The sequence below is a fragment of the Neoarius graeffei genome, chromosome 9, assembly GCF_027579695.1.
Source record: "Neoarius graeffei isolate fNeoGra1 chromosome 9, fNeoGra1.pri, whole genome shotgun sequence".
Classification (NCBI taxonomy): domain Eukaryota; kingdom Metazoa; phylum Chordata; class Actinopteri; order Siluriformes; family Ariidae; genus Neoarius; species Neoarius graeffei.
The window spans coordinates 39,913,679-39,936,008 of NC_083577.1; the positions used below are offsets into that span (position 1 = coordinate 39,913,679).

Consider the following 22,330-nt stretch of genomic DNA (forward strand, 5'->3'; position numbering starts at 1 on the left):
GTCAGCCCTGTGATGACCTGGCGACTTGTCCAGGGTGTACCCCGCCTTTCGCCCGTAGTCAGCTGGGATAGGCTCCAGCTTGCCTGCGACCCTATAGAACAGGATAAAGTGGCTAGAGATAATGAGATGAGATGAGATCTTTAAAAAATAAAAAACCAGGCCATTCTGTGGCTGGGAAGTTATTTAATTTAAGGAGATTCCCTAGCTAATAATGTGCGTGAAATTGCTCACTTCACGCAGTCAAGCAGACAGAGGAAGTCCGTGTGCACACGCGCAGGTTTACCTTTGTTTTCTTAATCTTTTGGGTTTTACAGCAGCTGGCATCCACAGTCTTGCATGACTGCCATCTACAGGTTTACCTTGACCGTGCACTGACAGTTCCATCATTCTGTCACTAAATGAACAGCTGATCACACCGAGGTGCTCGCTGAGCGCCGATATTTATTAGTTTGGTCCTGCATTTCCTTTCCTTCACAACATAATGTCTTTTCTTCTCACTTTCCGTTACTGTAGTCAGTCTTTCACGTTTTATTCGCGTCCTCCATTTTTCTCTCCTGTTTCAAATTTGTATCCCACAATGCCTTGCGTGAACGGGGAAAGCCCACCATGTGATGCATGTCGTAGTATCTTGTATTGCATCATGGTGAAGCAAGAAAAAAATGGTGGAGAATTTAGGGTCACGTGGCCCTAAATTCATTAATTGTTCTTATTTCAAAAAAACTAATAAAATTGGAAGTCTGTGATTTGAATTCAGTAGCTTTCGGTCCACTAAACAAAAATAACTGGGTGTCAGGGAATTTTTTTTTTATGACCTACATTTGAAACATCTGAAAGGCAGTACAGCTTTAAGGCGATGACTGCCCCTCGTTTAATATAATGTGCTCAATTAGAGGACAAATCAGATATTAAACTGATAAGAACAGACACTACTCCTTACAATGCACTTGACTTCCTCCGAGCATATCTATTGTTGACCACTGAATATAGGTGGTTTTCTCTCTCTCTCTCTCTCTCTCTCTCTCTCTCTCCCATATAATTACTGTATAATTAAAACTTGTCAATGCACCGATCCTCATTCTGTATACAGTGGATATAAAAAGTGTACACACCCCCTTAAAATGATAGGTTTCTGATGTAAAAAAAATGAGACCATGATAAATAATTTCAAAACTTTTCCCACCTTTAATGTGACCTATAACCTGTACAATTCAATTGAAAAACAAACAAATCTGTTTAGGGGAAAACATTTAAAAAAAAAAAAATGTGCAATAAACTGGTTGCATAAGTGTGCACACCCTTAAACTAATACTTTGTTGAAGCACCTTTTGATTTCATTACAGCATTCAGTCTTTTTGGGTTCACACCTGCCATCAATTAAAATGACTCTGATTAACCCCAAATAAGGTTCAGACATTTACTCAGTTGCATCCTCCAGCAAAAGCCAGCGTTCACAGAGAGCTTACAAAGCATCAAAGGGATCTCATTGCTGAAAGGTATCAGTCAGGAGAAGGGTACAAAAACATTTCCGCAGCATTAGATATACCATGGAGCACAGTGAAGACAGTCATCAAGAAGTGGAGAAAATATGGGACAACAGTGACATTACCAAGAACGGGACGTCCCTCCAAAATTGATGAAAAGACAAGACGGAAACTGGTCAGGGAGGCTGCCAAGAGGCCGACGGCAACACTGAAGGAGCTGCAGGAATTTCTGGCAAGTACTGGTTGTGTACTACATGTGACAACAATCTCCCGTATTCTCCATATGTCTGGACTATGGGGTAGGGTCAAAGAAAGACATCCAGGCCCGGCTAAATTTTGCAAAAAAAATACATCAACTCTCCCAAAAGCATGTGGGAAAATGTGTTATGGTCTGATGAAACCAAGGTTGAACTTTTTGGCCACAATTCCAAAAGGTATGTTTGGTGCAAAAACAACACTGTGCATCACCAAAAGAACACCATACCCACGGTGAAGCATGGTGGTGGCAGCATCATGTTTTGGGGTTGTTTTTCTTCAGCTGGAACAGGGGCTTTATTCAAGGTGGAGGGAATTATAAACAGTTCTAAATACCAGTCGATTTTGGCCCAAAACCTTCAGGTGTCTGCTAGAAAGCTGAAGATGAAGAGGAACTTCATCTTTCAGCATGACAATGACCCAAAGCATACATCGAAATCAACAAAAGAATGGCTTCACCAGAAGAAAATTAAAGTTTTGGAATGGCCCAGCCAGAGCCCAGACCTAAATCCGATTGAAAATCTGTGGGGTGACCTGAAGAGGGCTGTGCACAAGAGATGCCCTCGCTATATGACAGATTTGGAACACTTTTGTAAGGAAGAGTGGGCAAATATTGCCAAGTCTAGATGTGGCAGGCTAATAGACTCCGACTCAAAAAGACTGAATGCTGTAATTCAATCAAAAGGTGCTTCAACAAAGTATTAGTTTAAGGGTGTGCACACTTATGCAACCAGCTTATTGTACGTTTATTTTTTATGTTTTTTCCCCTAACAGATTTGTTTGTTTTTCAGTTGAATTGTACAGGTTATAGGTCACATTAAAGGTAGGAAAAGTTTTTAAATTACTTATCGTGGTCTCAATTTTTTACATCAGAAAAAACGATCATTTTAATGGGGTGTGTACACTTTTTATATCCACTGTATATATGACAAAAAAGAGAACAGTGGAAGTGATACATACAGTATCTATTTTCACAAATACATCTATAGCCTATATAGAACTATGTTAATTCCAGCATTGTGCCTGTAAGCAGGAGTAAAGTGGACTGACCTGAGGCTCTGTGCTCGCTGGGGTCTGCTCTGTCGCTCCTGTTTGGGCGGACAGGCTGCTGATGGTGACGTTCTTGTCAGAGCGATTGCTGCCATCATGACTGCGTGGTTTGTGCCGGTCCTTGCTATGATCACTGCATGACACAAACACACACATGGAGAAGAGTCAGGGAAATACTGCTGTCATCACTGTACAGACACACACTATGAACATTACTCCTTTCTCATCATTGTTTCCCTCTACCTTTTTTCAATCACTTTTCCTCATGATCTCTTTCTGCAGTAGGATGTGACATCTTTAATCTGTGCAGGTCTTCATATTCTTCATTATCATTCTTGATGGCAATTCATTCTTTCATTTTTTTATTGATAGAGGACAATATGTGTAAGGGTTTGGCACCTTGTTTTTCAGTTGAATTGTACAGGTTATAGGTCACATTAAAGGTAGGAAAAGTTTTTAAATTACTTATCGTGACCTCCCAGTCAGTCAGACGCAGTCAGACGCACTGTCACTCCTGTTAGCAATGTAGCTAGGCTCAGTATGGCCAATGGTATTTTTTGGGGCTGCAGTTAGATGCGACCAAACTCTTCCGCGTTTTTCCTGTTTACATAGGTTTATATGACCAGTGATATGAAACAAGTTCAGTTACACAAATTGAAACGTGGCGATTTTCTATGCTATGGAAAGTCCGCACTATAATGACAGGCGTACTAACACCTTCTACGCGCTTCGGCAGTGCATTGATACGGAGCTCAGATATCAATGCGCTGCCGAAGCGCGCAGAAGGTGTTAGTACGCCTGTCATTATAGTGCGGACTTTCCATAGCATAGAAAATCGCCACGTTTCAATTTGTGTAACTGAACTTGTTTCATATCACTGGTCATATAAACCTATGTAAACAGGAAAAACGCGGAAGAGTTTGGTCGCATCTAACTACAGCCCCCAAAAATACCATTGGCCATACTGAGCCTAGCTACATTGCTAACAGGAGTGACAGCGCGTCTGACTGACTGGGAGGTCGCGCAAAGCTCGGAGAGGTACGGAGCAGCTCGTCTCAATTCAGATAAGAGCATATTTCATTATGGAAGTACGGTGGACTGTTCCTTTAAGACATTTTTTCACAACATTTCACCACTTAATGCATGCATGCATACAAAATTATCATAGGCATTATGCTCCATCAAGGCAGCAAAATAAGCACAATCTGGTTAACCCCGCCGACAGTAGTCGGAGGGGTTATTATTTTCACCTGCGTCAGTCTGTGTGTGTGTGTATCTGTCTGTCTGTCTGTCTGTCTGTCTGTCTGTGTGTCTGCAAGATATCTCAAGAACCAATGGATCGATTTGGACCAAATTTTGTACATGTGTTGCCAATCACCCAGGAAGGAAACCATTAAATTTTGGAGGTCAAAGGTCAAGGTCATGGCAGAACTTCGAAATTTTCGCCCAATGTATTTTAATAGGGAAAAGGCGGGGTTTGCACTCGTTAGAGTGTCCCTGTCTAGTTTTTCATTTTAGATTTAGCTAAACTCATGACAAAAAAGCAGCAAAACTTGGGGCGGCACGGTGGTGTAGTGGTTATCACTGTCGCCTCACAGCAAGAAGGTTCTGGGTTCAAACTTCGCAGACGACAGGGGCCTTTCTGTGTGGAGTTTGCATGTTCTCCCCATGTCTGCGTGGGTTTCCTCCGGGTGCTCCGGTTTCCCCCACAGTTCAAAGACATGCAGATTGTACAATGGGACCACTGTAATTGGTGCAAGCTGTAGTGGTTTCCAAGCCATAATGTATGTACATATATAGATCTTGCTATGGCAAAAAACTAATAAATTAAATTAAACTTCTTGCCATCTTCTCAGCAAATGGAGCAATGTCTGTCCCTATGGCACAGTTTCTGGTGAAGCAGTTAAAACAAGCACACTGACACAAATTTGCCTCTGCCTCCTGTGGTTTACCAGCTCTGTTTGGGTAACTGGAGCAGTCAGAGTCATCAAACACACAGATACAGTGGGTACGGAAAGTATTCAGACCCCTTTAAATTTTTCACTCTTTGTTTCATTGCAGCCATTTGCTAAAATCAAAAAAGTTCATTTTATTTCTCATTAATGTACACTCAGCACCCCATCTTGACAGAAAAAAACAGAAATGTCGAAATTTTTGCAAATTTATTAAAAAAGAAAAACTGAAATATCACATGGTCATAAGTATTCATACCCTTTGCTGTGACACTCATATTTAACTCACATGCTGTCCATTTCTTCTGATCCTCCTTGAGATGGTTCTACTCCTTCATTGGAGTCCAGCTGTGTTTAATTAAACTGATTGGACTTGATTAGGAAAGGCACACACCTGTCTATATAAGACCTTACAGCTCACAGTGCATGTCAGAGCAAATGAGAATCATGAGGTCGAAGGAACTGCCCAAGGAGCTCAGAGACAGAATTGTGGCAAGGCACAGATCTGGCCAAGGTTACAAAAGAATTTCTGCAGCACTCAAGGTTCCTAAGAGCACAGTGGCTTCCATAATCCTTAAATGGAAGAAGTTTGGGACGACCAGAACTCTTCCTAGACCTGGCCATCCAGCTAAACTGAGCAATCGTGGGAGAAGAGCCTTGGTGAGAGAGGTAAAGAAGAACCCAAAGATCACTGTGGCTGAGCTCCAGAGATGCAGTAGGGAGATGGGAGAAAGTTCCACAAAGTCACCTATCACTGCAGCCCTCCACCAGTCAGGGCTTTATGGCAGAGTGGCCCGACGGAAGCCTCTCCTCAGTGCAAGACATATGAAAGCCCGCATAGAGTTTGCCAAAAAACACATGAAGGACTCCCAGACTATGAGAAATAAGATTCTCTGGTCTGATGAGATGAAGATTGAACTTTTTGGCATTAATTCTAAGCGGTATATGTGGAGAAAACCAGGCACTGCTCATCACCTGCCCAATACAATCCCAAAAGTGAAACATGGTGGTGGCAGCATCATGCTATGGGGGTGTTTTTCAGCTGCAGGGACAGGACAACTGGTTGCAATTGAAGGAAAGATGAATGCGGCCAAGTACAGAGATATCCTGGAAGAAAACCTCTTCCAGAGTGCTCAGGACCTCAGACTGGGCTGAAGGTTCACCTTCCAACAAGACAATGACCCTAAGCACACAGCTAAAATAACAAAGGAGTGGCTTCGGAACAACTCTGTGACCATTCTTGACTGGCCCAGCCAGAGCCCTGACCTAAACCCAATTGAGCATCTCTGGAGAGACCTGAAAATGGCTGTCCACCAACGTTCACCATCCAACCTGACAGAACTGGAGAGGATCTGCAAGGAAGAATGGCAGAGGATCCCCAAATCCAGGTGTGAAAAACTTGTTGCATCATTCCCAAGAAGACTCATGGCTGTATTAGCTCAAAAGGGTCCTTCTACTCAATACTGAGCAAAGGGTCTGAATACTTATGACCATGTGATATTTCAGTTTTTCTTTTTTAATAAATTTGCAAAAATTTCTACATTTCTGTTTTTTTTCTGTCAAGATGGGGTGCTGAATGTACATTAATGAGAAATAAAATGAACTTTTTTTATTTTAGCAAATGGCTGCAATGAAACAAAGAGTGAAAAATTTAAAGGGGTCTGAATACTTTCTGTACCCACTGTAGATGGAAGGATAAATTAAAAGCTTTTGGAAATAATGCAAGAGCACCAAGAGAGTTCATTTTAGGCGTTGTTGATCTGTCTTGGGGCGGCACGATGGCTCTAAAGTTCAACGATTTTATGAAATCAAAAGGCCATCTAGCTTTAAAGACTCTCACTCAGCAGACTTCATCCTTAGTAAAACTGATTAAATTGATCAATCACTGTATGCCACTACTCATAGTGAACATATTTAATGTCAATAAAGGATAAAAAACAGTCATTGTTAGTTAATTAAGCATATTTTGCTTTATAGGCTGTAATATGTGCTAAAGGCATTCTTATCACCTCTTCATTAATTTGTGTGTGTGTGTGTGTGTGTGTGTGTGTGTGTGTGTACTTCTTACCTGTGTCTGTTTGACCCTCGCGAGTGCTGGGACTGGCCAGAGTGGACAGAGTCTGTGTCCATGATGATGTTGCGTCTTTTCTACGATTGGTCCAGGGCTTTGTGTGGTTTGGCCACAGAAAGTTAAGAGTCACAGGTCAGGAAGCAGGCACCCAGTTATGGTTACATCAATTTACTGTCAGCTTAAGAGAGATATAAAATTAGTCAGAAGGCTCTTGCTCTGGGGCTATTGTTTGTACTCTGTCTCAATCGCCAAATTCTTAGGAAGATACATTGTACTTTATTCTATCCACATTCACTGGATATGAGCAATCACACGCTCTGATTGGCTACTCTACTACTAGGCTATCAGCTCATATACCATGAGTAGAGAAAAACAAAATGGCGGCGCATGTTGCTGAACCAACCAAGGACGAAATTACAAACTCTACTCGAAAACAAGACCCAAAAAATAAAAAAATAAAAAAGCAACAAAATATGCAATAAAGGTATTTGATGGTAAGAACGCCTCATCTCATTATCTGTAGCCGCTTTATCCTGTTCTACAGGGTCACAGGCAAGCTGGAGCCTATCCCAGCTGACTACGGGTGAAAGGCGGGGTACACCCTGGACAAGTCGCCAGGTCATCACAGGGCTGACACATAGACACAGACAACCATTCACACCTACAGTCAATTTAGAGTCACCAGTTATCCTAACCTGCATGTCTTTGGACTGTGGGGGAAACCGGAGCACACCCACGCAGACATGGGGAGAACATGAAAACTCCGCACAGAAAGGCCCTCGCCGGCCACGGGGCTCAAACCCGGACCTTCTTGCTGTGAGGCGACAGCGCTAACCACTACACCACCGTGCCGCCCCGGTAAAAGCGTATCTTTTTTTTTAATTTTTCAAGAATTATTGTTATAGCATTTTTCATAAATTGCTAATGCCATTTCACCAGTTTGTTTACATTCTAAGCGGAAATTATTTTGTCGGACGTTTTGTACAAAGTTTTCATTTATCAAATTTTCAAAAAATAAAAATGCTCTGTTTCTCAAAATCCAGTGAATGTGGATAGAATAAAACAGTTATTCCACTCAATCTCGTCATACGTGGCTTATAGCGACTCGGTGCTACGTGCCTCGTCAGCTATCAGCTCATGTACGACTCGATTTCGTGGAAAAACTGTTAAATATGAATTACGTACATTTGGATGGCGTTAGGTGACTGGGTGGTGTTAATGCATTCAACTTTTCGTAAACAATTAAAATTTAGTTGCTAGCAACCCAACATCAAACAACTAACTGGGAAAATAAGTTTGCTTTACCAGGCATACTAGATTTTTCTCTTTCTTTGTTGGTTTCTCTGAGGTGATTGCTGTTCTGCTTTATGTACTCGACTAACCTCCCACCCCCACCTCCCTTTTACCAGGTCATGATTCCAAACTTCGTCACAAAACAGTGAAAAACAATCTAACCTAGGTCGGGTGAACAGTACAACTTTCCTCTGCAGATCGAGCCATATACTGTATTTGCTATTCTTATCTCACCCCTACCCATTTCCTACATTCCACAGCACCTACGCTGAACCCAATCCTGTACAAAGAGTAGAAAAATGTACACGTTTTCACACTGAAATGTCCAGAAACAGTACACAGCCAAAGTTAACCAAGAGAATGTGAGCTTGCTTAGAGCATCAATGACGCATATTGATTTTGTGGCGCTTACTAATCCAGCTAACCTTGAATCTTTCTCCTGATTACATTTCCTCCCTAAACACACCCAGACACAGACACTTCCCTATTCATACTCCATCATCCCCTCCCGATAGCCTCTGCAGTCCTACAGACACTGCTGTCAATATGAGAAATCTGAGCTGAGAGATGCACTTGCCCACACACACATAATTCCTCTGAAGTTACCTCATGCTCCAGTGAAACGCACACAAATGATTCCAGTGGGATTACATCACGGACATTGAAAACCCCACAAGCAAAAATGCATGAGAGGATAAGTGGCACTTCTGATTGTTTTCCTTTTCTATGTAAATATGTAAAATGGAAAAGCAATGTGTCTTGCTCATGCTCATTATAAGAAAGCTTAGCTGATGACACCCCCCCCCCTCCCCCCCCAAAAAAAATCTTATTTCTAATGTCAAATGGCAATCGAGAATGTGTGGACTTGAGATACACAAGCCACTGTAAATCTGTAATATGGGCATCATGAATATCTGGAGAAAAGGCAACAGATACACTGAGCTACAGCAGACACCCAGTCCAGATGTCTCATTATCAAAAAGATACACCATTGCTGATTCTCGTGTGAGGGAGTGGGAGACGGAAGGAGGGAGGAACGACATAATGCTGTTGTAGAAACCAAGAGCTCTAAAGCAGCAGGGATGGGCTGGGGATGAGCCGGACAATCCGAGTTTGCACTTTACATTGTGATATATAATTAAGCAAGACAAAATACACACACACAAAAAAAAAGGTGGTGATGGGGGGTTGCAGTTTAAAACGGGATAGGTACACAGTTTTCAAATTGATTTTTTTTTCTGAAATGTGAAATAAGAATTTTCCTTAAATCCTCTTTAAACACACACACACACACACACACACACACACACACACACACACACACATTTTTGACTGAGGTTTTTTCTTGTTCTCATGCCTGCTTCATGAAATCTAACAGTTCACATGTACATCCCTTTCCATTTTATTTTATAAAATGCCCAGTGGGCCCACTGTGAGGCCTGATAAGGCCAACTTAAAAGTAAAACTGGACGTTGTGGGGAAAAAACAGTGATTTGACAGGCTAAGGGGGTCATGCTGACTGATTTACGGGATTGTAATAATGAGTCCACTACAGCAGAGTCACACTGGGAATTGGAGCAAGAGAAGAGAGCCTGCAGGCAATGACATTTAGCTTTCAAAACTCTGGCTTTATTCAGTCATTACACCAACAGAGCCAAGGTGCTCGCACACAGAGAGAGAGAGAGAGAGAGAGAGAGAGAGACTCTCAGAAACTCTGAATTGGGTTTATATGGCCAGAGACAATGAAAAGTAATTACAGAAACAGTGATACAGCTATTCATTGTAGGTGGCACAGCAGTGTCATGGTTAGCACTTTGTTGCCTCACAGCAAGAAGGTTCTGGGTTCAAGCTCAGCGGCTGACGAGGGCCTTTCTGTGCGGAGTTTGCATGTTCTCCCCGTGTCTGTGTGGGTTTCCTCCGGGTGCTCCGGTTTCCTCCACAGTCCAAAGACATGCAAGTTAGGTTAATTGGTGGCTCTAAATTGACTTATCTCATCTCATCTCATTATCTCTAGCCGCTTTATCCTGTTCTACAGGGTCGCAGGCAAGCTGGAGCCTATCCCAGCTGACTACGGGCAAAAGGCGGGATACACCCTGGACAAGTCGCCAGGTCATCACAGGGCTGACACATAGACACAGACAACCATTCACACTCACGGTAAAGTTAGAGTCACCAGTTAACCTAACCTGCATGTTTTTGGACTGTGGGGGAAACCGGAGCACCTGGAGGAAACCCACGCGGACACGGGGAGAACATGCAAACTCCACACAGAAAGGCCCTCACCGGCCACGGGGCTCGAACCCGGACCTTCTTGCTGTGAGGTGACAGCGCTAACCACTACACCACCGTGCCGCCTCTAAATTGACTGTAGGTGTGAATGTGAGTGTGAATGGTTGTGTGTCTTGATGTGTCAGCCCTGTGATGATCTGGCAACTTGTCCACGGTGTATCCTGCCTCTCACCCATAGTCAGCTGGGAAAGGCTCCAGGTTGCCCGCGACCCTGCACAGGATAAGCAGTTATGGATAATGGATGGATAGAACTATTCACTGTCCATTAAGAAAGGCTAGGACAACAAACCAGGACATAAGAAAGAAATAAAAAAAAAGTATATACTGTATACAGTATATCAAGTGTTATACAGTATATCATCCCTTCTTAGCAGGGATTGGAAAAAAATTGACACAAAATCACACTATACTAAAATGATCATGACAGTCATGCCTATTCTATATATTTACCACTGAACACTGCCTGGACAAAACTTTAGTGCCTAATGTTCTTCATATGTACAGTGGTGCTTGAAAGTTTGTGAACCCTTTAGAATTGTCTATATTTCTGCATAAATATGACCTAAAACATCATCAGATTTTCACACAAGTCCTAAAAGTAGATAAAGTTCAACAAATGAGACAAAAATATTATACTTGGTCACTTATTTATTGAGGAAAATGATCCAATATTACATATTTGTGAGTGGCAAAAGTATGTGAACCTTTGCTTTCAGTATCTGGTGGGACCCCCTTGTGCAGCAGTAACTGGAACTAAACGTGTCCAGTAACTGTTGATCAGTCCTGCACACCGGCTTGGAGGAATTTTAGCCCATTCCTCTGTACAGAACAGCTTCAACTCTGGGATGTTGGTGGGTTTCCTCTCATGAACTGCTCGCTTCAGGTCCTCCCACAACATTTCCATTGGATTAAGGTCAGGACATTGACTTGGCCATTCCGAAACATTAACTTTCTTCTTCTTTAACCATTCTTTGGTAGAACAACTTGTGTGCTTAGGGTCATTGTCTTGCTGCATGACCCACCTTCTCTTGAGATTCAGTTCATGGACAGATGTCCTGACATTTTCCTTTAGAATTTGCTGGCATAATTCAGAATTCTTTGTTCCATCAATGATGGCAAGCCGTCCTGGCCCAGATGCAGCAAAACAGGCCCAAACCATGATACTACCACCACCATGTTTCACAGATGGGATAAGGTTCTTATGCTGGAATGCAGTGTTTTCCTTTCTCCAAACATAACGCTTCTCATTTAAAGCAAAAAGTTCTATTTTGGTCTCATCCATCCACAAAACATTTTTCCAATAGCCTTCTGGCTTGTCCATGTGATCTTTAGCAAACTGCAAATGAGCAGCAATGTTCTTTTTGGAGAGCAGTGGCTTTCTCCTTGCAGCCCTGCCATGCACACCATTGTTGTTCAGTGTTCTCCTAATGGTGGAGTCATGAACATTAACATTCGCCAATATGAGAGAGGCCTTCAGTTGCTTAGAAGTTACCCTGGGGTCCTTTGTGACCTCGCCGACTATTACATGCCTTGCTCTTGGAGTGATCTTTGTTGGTCGACCACTCCTGGGGAGGGTAACAGTGGTCTTGAATTTCCTCCATTTGTACACAATCTGTCTGACTGTGGATTGATGGAGTCCAAACTCTTTAGTGGTGGTTTTGTAACCTTTTCCAGCCTGATGAGCATCAACAATGCTTTTTCTGAGGTCCTCAGAAATCTCCTTTGTTCGTGCCATGGTACACTTCCACAAACATGTGTTGTGAAGATCAGACTTTGATAGATCCCTGTTCTTTAAATAAAACAGGGTGCCCACTCACACCTGATTGTCATCCCACTGATTGAAAACACCTGACTCTAATTTCACCTTCAAATTAACTGCGGGGGCGGCACGGTGGTGTAGTGGTTAGCGCTGTCGCCTCACAGCAAGAAGGTCCGGGTTCGAGCCCCGTGGCTGGCAAGGGCCTTTCTGTGCGGAGTTTGCATGTTCTCCCCGTGTCCACGTGGGTTTCCTCTGGGTGCTCTGGTTTCCCCCACAGTCCAAAGACATGCAAGTTAGGTTAACTGGTGACTCTAAATTGACCGTAGGTGTGAATGTGAGTGTGAATGGTTGTCTGTGTCTATGTGTCAGCCCTGTGATGACCTGGCGACTTGTCTAGGGTGTACCCCGCCTTTCGCCCGTAGTCAGCTGGGATAGGCTCCAGCTTGCCTGTGACCCTGTAGAACAGGATAAAGTGGCTACAGATAATGAGATGAGATGAGAAATTAACTGCTAATCCTAGAGGTTCACATACTTTTGCCACTCACAGATATGTAATATTGGATCATTTTCCTCAATAACTAAATGACCAAGTATAATATTTTTGTTTTATTTGTTTAACTGGGTTCTCTTTATCTACTTTTAGGACTTGTGTGAAAATCTGATAATGTCATATTTATGCAGAAATATAGAAAATCTAAAGGGTTTGCAAACTTTCAAACACCACTGTAAAAGTATCACAACTTTTTTTTTCAAAACTTCTAATTCTTTTAGATTTAACCTGTGACCTATAATGATGTGATGAAATAAGAATTTTGAATTTTAATAAATCATACTCTTTAGGGTGAGTAAGATGAGTCAGTTTTATAATATGCCTGTAATCATGGAGGCAAAAGCCTGACTTGGTTTGAGGTTTTTACTGTCCCTCGAAATACACACTGAAAGGAAGGATTTTTTTCTTTCATAAAAAGACTCAAGGGGATAAATTTGTTGCTAATGATTGATTGCTAGTGTATGTTTCAGATATTCATATTCATCTTTTGATCTCAAGCCCAAATTTCTTCAGTGTATCGCAAAAAAGAGAAAGAAAGAAAGAAAGAAAGAAAGAAAGAAAGAAAGAAAGAAAGAAAGAAAGAAATTGGCCTTGCTGTTCCAATACTTTCAGAGGGAAATGTATTGACTCAGAAGTTTAAAGAGATAGATCATTCAAAGTTAATAAGCACACTGAGTTAAAAGTTTATTTTACTTCTGAAGGATTTTTTTTCCTAAAGGAGAGACAAAAACAAGGAATGATAAAATACAGCTAGTTGTTATAGGGTTGAATAAAGTGTTCATTTAGAGTCCTATTGGGATATTCGAGTAAAATTTTAATGTCTCTAAATAAATCCGTTTAGGTCTTTGCTAGAACGTCTGTTGAATATATCACTTTATGTAATTGCCATTATGTGCATTTTACTTTGTTTGTGGCACTAAAAGTGATTAAACTGTAATTAAACTTAAGGAAATACTGCTGGGCAAACGTCTGCCATTGTTACATTGGAGTTGGTATGTGTGTTATATACGGTACACTCCTCTGAACATCACCATCGATGGGCACAGCCTGGAAGTTGTTGTGAGCTTCATGTACCTCAGGTCCACTATCTCCATTGATGCAGAGGTGAACAACAGGATCGCCAAGGCAGCAGCAGTTATGGCTAAGCTACTAAACCAGAGAGTCTGGAAAAACCCCACCCTCACCGAGAAGACCAAACTGCGAGTCTACCAGGCCTATGTGCAAAGCACACTCCTCTACAGTAATGAAGCATGGACCAAATACGTCAGCAACAAGAGGAAACTCAACAGCTTCCACCTGAGGTGCCTCAGACGTATTCTACATATCTGATGGCAGGACAAGGTGCCCAACACAGAGGTCCTGAAACATGCCAAGATGAGCAGCATGTTCATCATTCTCAGCAAGAGGCATCTTCATTGGCTCAGCCACGTCAGGAGAACGGACTCAGGCCGCATTCCCAAAGAGCTGGCAGAAGGTTCACGACGGGTGGGACGACCACGCCTGCGCTACAAAGATGTCTGCAAGAAAGACATGAAACTGTGCAGCATCAACGTCACCACCTGGGAACGATGTGCAGATGACCGTGCAGCTTGGCACCTTGCCATCAGAAAGGGCGTACAGAGAGCAGAGGAGACAAGAAACGAAAACCTTGAGGACAAGAGAGTGAGAAGGAAGGAAAGAAAATGACAGCCTCAGCAGGCATCGTCGTTCATCTGCAGCAAATGCAACAGAGACTGTCATTCACGGATTGGACTGCACAGCCACTCGTGAAGATGCAGATAAAAACATATCTGGACGCTACACCATCGTCTCTCGTAGATGGAAGGATGCCGAGATATACGGTGTGAGTCAAACGTTTGGACACACCGTCAAATTCAATAGTTTTCCTTTATTTTTATTAATTAAAAGACACTTCATGTCTTAAACTAATGATGGATGTTGTTTCTCTTTACTTAGTTAAGCGGTTCTTGACATAATATGGATTACTCCAGTTGTGGAATAGGGCTATTTACTGTATTTTTATTATTTACTATTTACTGTTTGATCTTAAACACATTAAGAAGGCTAGAAATTGCACTAATTACCTTTTGACGAGGCACAACTGTTAATTGAAAAGCATTCCAAGTGACGACCTCATGAAGCTGGTTAAGATAATGCCAATAGTGTGCAAAGCATCATCAAGGTAAACGGTGGCTACTTTGAGGAATCTAAAATATGAATCATGTTATATTTTAACACTTTTTATTTACCACAAAATTCCATAAATGTTCTGTATGTTATTAAATGGTTTTGATTTCTTCAGTATTTTTCTGCAGTGTAGAAAATAGTCAAAATACAGAAAAACCTATGAGTAGGGGTGTCCAAACTTTTGACACATATATTTAACAGTTATTCCACAAAATTGAGTTGTACATAAGCTGACAGCCAATGGGGTGCGTAGCGGAGAGTTGCCTATAAGCCATGTACGATGAGATTGAGTGGAATAACTGTTTTATTTTCGCCACATTCACTGGATTTTGAGAAACAGAGCATTTTTATTTTTATTTTTTGCAAATTCGACAAATTAAAAACTTTATACAAAACGTCCAACAAAATCATTTCTGCTTAGAATGTAAACACACCGGCAAAATGATAGTAGCAATTTGTGAAAAATGCAATGATACGTATCAAAGATATGTTCTTACCAGCAAATACTTTTATTACATATTTTGTTGCTTTTTTTGTATTTTTTGGGAGTTTTGTTTTCGAGTAGAGTTTTTATTTCATCCTCGGTTGGTTCAGCAACACGCGGCACCATTTTGTTTTTCCTCTACTCACAGTATATGAGCTGATAGCCGAGTAGTAGAGTAGCCAATCAGAGCGTGCGATTGCTCATATCCAGTGAATGTGGATAGAATAAACTGTGTGTGTATATATGGTTTGCCTTTCGTTTGTGGCACCAACATGAGATCACAGTGTGTTAATTTTATGCACTGCATGAAACTAATTTATTCTGTAATGGACATAAAAACTATCATTTAAACATGGGCACCTGCACCCGACATAAATGTAGACACAACAAAGGAAGCCAAAAGATTGCAGATGAAGCTTTCAGTAATCATTTGCTTTTTAATTAATATAATGTGAACGAATGCACTGGCAACAAAAAGCTCTTTTGCATGTGTAGATTGCATGATAAACCTTTTTTCACTTTTTTTTTAAATAAAAGACTAAGCCCATTAGCTCTAACTACTTACTTAGCCATTTCAGAGCATCACAATAGCAAAAATACTGTTAGATTAAAAGACAACACACAAACCGCTTCAGCTCGGCCTCTGACTAAGCTGTTCTGAATACAAGCTTCAATGAGGGTTTGACAAAGTACAATGTGGCTTCGCTGTGATTTAATCTGTCACTTTGCTGTAACATTCAGTAACAAAAGTACAGTAGCTCTGAAACTACTGTAGTGACAGATAATCATTTGAACAATTTTCCATTTCCCTCCTGCTGTATGCGTGTGTGCAGGGAAATTAGAGGTAAGGGATGTGTCAGATCGTTAGAAAATTGTTATGCAGCAACATTCTTGGCTTTTGTGAGGGAAAATCAGTGTTATGTCAGCATGTGTGGAAGTGCCAGAGAACAGCAGAAATCAATTATTCATGTTTTCTGACAGACAGCAGCTGGGAGTGTGTGGGGCTGACTACTGATGTGAGGAGGTCGAGAAAGTTAGCCAAGTAAAATGATAGAATTTGCCATTTGTATATTATTCGGTTATGAATAAGTGAAGCATGCAAAGCTTTCACCGTAAAACTCTGGTAAGTAGACATGGTAGAAGCAGGGGTGGATATACAGTCCTGTGCAAAGTCTTAGGAACCCTATTTTTTTCCATACAAACTTTGTTATTGATTCTATTTTATGACTTCTGCATTAGGCGGCACGGTGGTGTAGTGGTTAGCGCTGTCGCCTCACAGCAAGAAGGTCCGGGTTCGAGCCCCGTGGCCGACGAGGGCCTTTCTGTGCGGAGTTTGCATGTTCTCCCCGTGTCCGCGTGGGTTTCCTCCGGGTGCTCCGGTTTCCCCCACAGTCCAAAGACATGCAGGTTAGGTTAACTGGTGACTCTCAATTGACCGTAGGTGTGAGTGTGAATGGTTGTCTGTATCTATGTGTCAGCCCTGTGATGACCTGGCGACTTGTCCAGGGTGTACCCCGCCTTTCGCCCGTAGTCAGCTGGGATAGGCTCCAGCTTGCCTGCGACCCTGTAGGACAGGATAAAGCAGCTAGAGATAATGAGATGAGATGAGACTTCTGCATTATCGAATCAGTACAAAAACATTTTAGAGTTCCAAACGTCCATTTTCCAGCACAAAATTAAATGTTACAGAAAAAAAAAAGTTTGTATCTGCATCTATATAATAAGCGGCAAAGTTTGTTTGTCTGTCTTGAGCTAACGTTGCCATTTCTCGACGTATTTTCACCAAATTTGGCAAGTAGGTTCAGGGATGACCTGGAATTTTGCAGATATAAACAAAATTCATGTATGGGGGCACAACATCCACCCACCCCCTCCCTCAATGCCTTTCACGTTACATTTATCATCATAAACGCTCGACAGATCTTCACTAAACTTGGCACGTAGGTACAGGAGATAGCCACAATTTGGCAGAACTCAGAAATTCCATATTTGGGCCCCAGAGGGGGGTAGCACAGTGGTGTAGTGGTTAGCACTGTCGCCTCACAGCAAGAAGGTCCTGGGCTTGAGCCCAGCGGCCGACAAGGGCCTTTCTGTGTAGAGTTTGCATGCTCTCCCCGTGTCCACGTGGGTTTCCTCCGGGTGCTCCGATTTCCCCCACAGTCCAAAGGCATGCAGGTTAGGCTAATTGGTGGCTCTAAATTGACCGTAGGTGTGAATGGTTGTCTGTGTCTATGTGTCATCCCTGTGATGACCTGGCAACTTGTCCAGGGTGTACCCCACCTCTCGCCCATAGTTAGCTGGGATAGGCTCCAGCTTGCCTGTGACCCTGTAGGACAGGATAAGTGGCTACAGATGATGGATGGATGGCCCCAGAGGGTCCTCGGTGGGCACCTGGGTGGTGGATGTTTGCATTTTTGTTTGTCTTGGGTTAACATCACCATTTCTCTATGGATCTTCAACAAGTTTGACATGGAAGTCTGGGGGCAACCCAGAATTTTACAAAACCTGTGCAACACCGGGTAACCTGTTAGTATTACATAAGAGACCACTTTTCAGATTAAAAAAGAAAGCATAATGAAGGCTGCTGGGTTTTGCTGCAAAATTAAGAAGCAAGTGTGACAAAGTGTCCAGAAGAACTGTGGCTGGTTCTGCAAGATGCTCATATCTTTATAAAACTGCACTCATTGTACCAAAGACTACTGTTTTTTTTTTAAAGCAAAGGGTCATCTCACATCAAATATTGACTTTGTTTCATTTATTATGGCTTATTGCTGTTTACAGTATTTTTTTAATGTTGAAACATTTAATTTCATTATTTTTAAGCCATTTTTGTTCTACAGCATTTCTTTACATGTGCCTAAGACTTTTACACAGTACTGTATCTCTAGCCCAGTTGCCTGGGACAAGTAGATTATATGTCTGTTTTTTATTCACAGCTGCCCGATGAACAAGCAGGTTGTTGATTTACAGCCACAGATGGGTTTTGTTTTGTTTAGCTGTTTTCTGCACTGGTCCAACCACCAGAAAAAGAAAAAAGTACTTTATACTGACTTTTCCAAAGGAAAAATAATAATTTAAGATGTCTTTAAATGTAACAGACCCCTGTTGGTTCATACTTCTTGATTGTGTTACTGCTTTCAGAATCCTGCCACCTGCAGCACTACTCACGTAAACCGAGGATGTGGTCTGGTTGCTGGTAGGAATTACTTTTACTAGGTAGAGTGGTGGTTTAAAGTTTGTGAACCCTTTAGAATTTTCTATATTTCTGCATAAATATGACCTAAAACATCATCAGATTTTCACACAAGTCCTAAAAGTAGATAAAGTTCAACAAATAAGACAAAAATATTATACTTGGTCATTTATTTATTGAGGAAAATAATCCAATATTACATATCTGTGAGTGGCAAAAGTATGTGAACCTCTAGGATTAGCAGTTAATTTGAAGGTGAAATTAGAGTCAGGTGTTTTCAGTCAATGGGATGCCAATCAGGTGTGAGTGGGCACCCTGTTTTATTTAAAGAACAGGGATATATCAAAGTTTGATCTTCACAAAATGTTTGTGGAAGTGTATCATGGCGCAAACAAAGGAGATTTCTGAGGACCTCAGAACAAAAACATTGTTGATGCTCATCAGGCTGGAAAAGGTTACAAAACCATCTCTAAAGAGTTTGGACTCCACCAATCCACAGTCAGACAGATTGTGTACAAATGGAGGAAATTCAAGACCATTGGTACCCTCCCCAGGAGTGTTCAACCAACAAAGATCACTCCAAGAGCAAGGCGTATAATAGTCGGTGAGGTCACAAAGGACCCCAGGGTAACTTCTAAGCAACTGAAGGCCTCTCTCACATTGGCTAATGTTAACGTTCATGAGTCCACCATCAGGAGAACACTGAACAACAATGGTGTGTATGGCAGGGTTGCAAGGAGAAAGCCACTGCTCTCCAAAAAGAACATTGCTGCTCGTCTGCAGTTAGATCATGTGGACAAGCCAGAAGGCTATTGGAAAAATGTTTTGTGGATGTATGAGACCAAAATAGAACTTTTTGGTTTAAATGAGAAGCGTTATGTTTGGAGAAAGGAAAACACTGCATTCCAGCATAAGAACCTTATCCCATCTGTGAAACATGGTGGTGGTAGTATCATGGTTTGGGCCTGTTTTGCTGCATTTGGGCCAGGATGGCTTGCCATCATTGATGGAGCAATGAATTCTGAATTATATCAGCGAATTCTAAAGGAAAATGTCAGGACATCTGTCCATGAACTGAATCTCAAGAGAAGGTGGGTCATGCAGCAAGACAACGACCCGAAGCACACAAGTTGTTCTACCAAAGAATGGTTAAAAAAGAATAAAGTTAATGTTTTGGAATTGCCAAGTCAAAGTCCTGACCTTAATCCAATGGAAATGTTGTGGAAGGACCTGAAGCGAGCAGTTCATGTGAAGAAACCCACCGACATCCCAGAGCTGAAGCTGTTCTGTACAGAGGAATGGGCTAAAATTCCTCCAAGCCGGTGTGCAGGACTGATCAACAGTTACCAGAAATGTTTAGTTGCAGTTATTGCTGCACAAGGGGGTCCCACCAGATACTGAAGCCAAAGGTTCACATACTTTTGCCACTCAAGGATATGTAATATTGGATCATTTTCCTCAATAAATAAATGAGCAAGTAAAATATTTTTGTCTCATTTGTTTAACTGGGTTCTCTTTATCTACTTTTTGGACTTGTGTGAAAATCTGATGATGTTTTAGGTCATATTTATGCAGAAATATAGAAAATTCTAAAGGTTTCGCAAACTTTCAAGCACCACTGTATATTGATTAGCTTGAACAGATGATAGACAGTCTTTCCAGAATCAGGACAACAAATCAGGTGTGGAAACAGTGACAGGAGTATAATATAGAACAGTGTAGTATTAAAAATGTTATAAAACTCTAATGCTAGCAGAACAAGCAGTCACCTCACACTTGAACACTTACCGGTAACACTGAAAGCGAGGTTAGGGAAATTTTTAGTAGTATTTTCGTGATATTTCTTGGAATTCTCTTTACATCACGACAGCAATGAATAAATCAAATGCTCTGACAAAAAAAAAAAAAAATCAGTCATCTGTGGCAGTCATTTCATATGGTCTGAATGAAGTGACTGGATGGCCTACCTGCCTGTCTACCTACCTGCCCACCTGCGCGCACACTACCTGTGAACTCATTGTGCGTGACCGGAGTCTTCTACAAAGCTACGCAGACATATTGTTAAAGTTAGCAAGCTAGTTGACAGCTGTGAGTCCTAACAATAGCCATGTTCATTGTTTGCATTCATTAGGTGTTTTCTTACATGTGAATGAAATATGCGGTAGTTGGATATGACAATGATGCGTTGTGTTCCGTCCCCAACTCTCTCTCTCTCTCTCTCTCTCTCTCTCTCTCTCACTCTCTCTCTCAGCAACTCGTCCTCCAGCAGTAATCAGTCAATGTGCATTCATGTGTTTTGGAAGAGTGGCCTTGAATGGAGGGCTGAAGGGAGGGGGTGGGATTTTTCAACAGGATACATTCAAAATCCAGCTTACTCTTGCTGATTTCTCCAAAATCACCTACCTTTGCTTTACAAAATATGAAGATGCTAATTAGCTTTAGATACTTTGAGAAAAAAGAACACCAAAGCTCATGCCTGAAATATTAGTCAAAGATTTTCAGCCTTCTTGTCACCTGAGGTATTATCAGGAAAGGATAAAGCTTTATGCAGCTATATAAAGTCACTCCATCCAATGTGTTCTGTATTTTTATTTATTTTTTTGTCTGAGTAGAGTGGGGTAATACGCCCCCGTGGGGTAATACGCCCCCGGCCTGTTTTACCCAAAATAACCACCAGATGGCGCAAAGTTACATTTCTATTGTTGCTATGGACTGGCTTGACAACGGGGATATACAAATATCCACTGTGGATCGCATATCAGCAACGCAGCGGAGAGAAATCAAATTTCATGGTAAGTGATATAATTTTCAGATATCAGTAAAACTGTATTTAGATAGCTGCTATTTCGTCAGATATCACAGCTGTGTATGTGGTATGAGTAGACAAGTCAGTACGTTAAAACAAATACATTAGGTATAAAAAGTTGAATCACATTTTGAAAGTAAGACCCTTTTTTGTAAAAATGTAGTCTGTGGGGTAAAACGCCCCCTTAATAGCGGGGTAAATGGCCCCCAGGGGGCATCGTTTCCTTTTATCATAATTACTGTATTTCATACATTTCTGAATAGCAGATACATAGTTTTTAATAACATCTCGTTTACCTGGTTGAGTAAAGTAAGTAATTTGAACTTAATATTAAAAATAATTGAAATTTAAAAAAATTGAAATTAAAATGCGAAATATAATAAAATAATGCATCTATTCATTAATTCAGGGATATTTTCTTGTTTCTTTCACATTATAGGCTTAAGTAAACACTTTTGCTATCCAAACAGCTTTTTTTGAGTGAGGGGGGCTATTGCCCCACCTCAGGGGGCCTTTTACCCCACTGGGGGGGTAAAAGGCCCCCTTGGCACAATGTTTGTTTTTGTTAAAAAAAAAATTAAGTATTAACTTTAGGCAAACTTTAGGTGGCATTATTGTTCATGTCACTGTTGTCAAAAACTATGATTAAAACTAAACACATGGTTCATTTCAACTTGGAGAAAAACTGAATTTTCCTTAAGGGGGGCTTTTTCCCCCACTCTACTCTACTAATGCTGTGAGTTAGCCTAGTGGTTAGCGTGTCTGCCTCTCAACCAGAAGATCACAAGTTCTACTTGCAGTTGGGTCATCCCAAAGACTATCATCAAAATGGTACCTTCTGCCGAGGCAGGCTGCAACACAGACTCTCATGGTTACCAGAGGACTGGCCCCCCCACTGTAACCCTAGCTATGTAATGGACGAGAGGGCTATGGGAACAGAGATCGGTGCCGCCCAATGTG

The 22,330-nt window shown here is 41.5% G+C and overlaps 1 protein-coding gene across 2 annotated transcripts in view; it reads right to left on the reverse strand.

Annotated features, from left to right (window-relative positions):
- vangl1 (VANGL planar cell polarity protein 1) overlaps positions 1-22,330 on the reverse strand; it is a 65,994-nt gene that overhangs the window by 37,884 nt on the left and 5,780 nt on the right. The window contains exons 2-3 of one of the 2 annotated variants that reach the window (XM_060928685.1): positions 6,807-6,987; positions 2,787-2,919 (exon numbers count right to left, since the gene is read on the reverse strand). In XM_060928685.1, the coding sequence (XP_060784668.1) occupies positions 2,787-2,919; positions 6,807-6,868 (195 nt within the window). In that variant the 5' untranslated portion in view covers positions 6,869-6,987. The remainder of the gene's footprint in view (positions 1-2,786; positions 2,920-6,806; positions 6,988-22,330) is intronic. The other variant, XM_060928686.1, reaches the window with a different exon arrangement.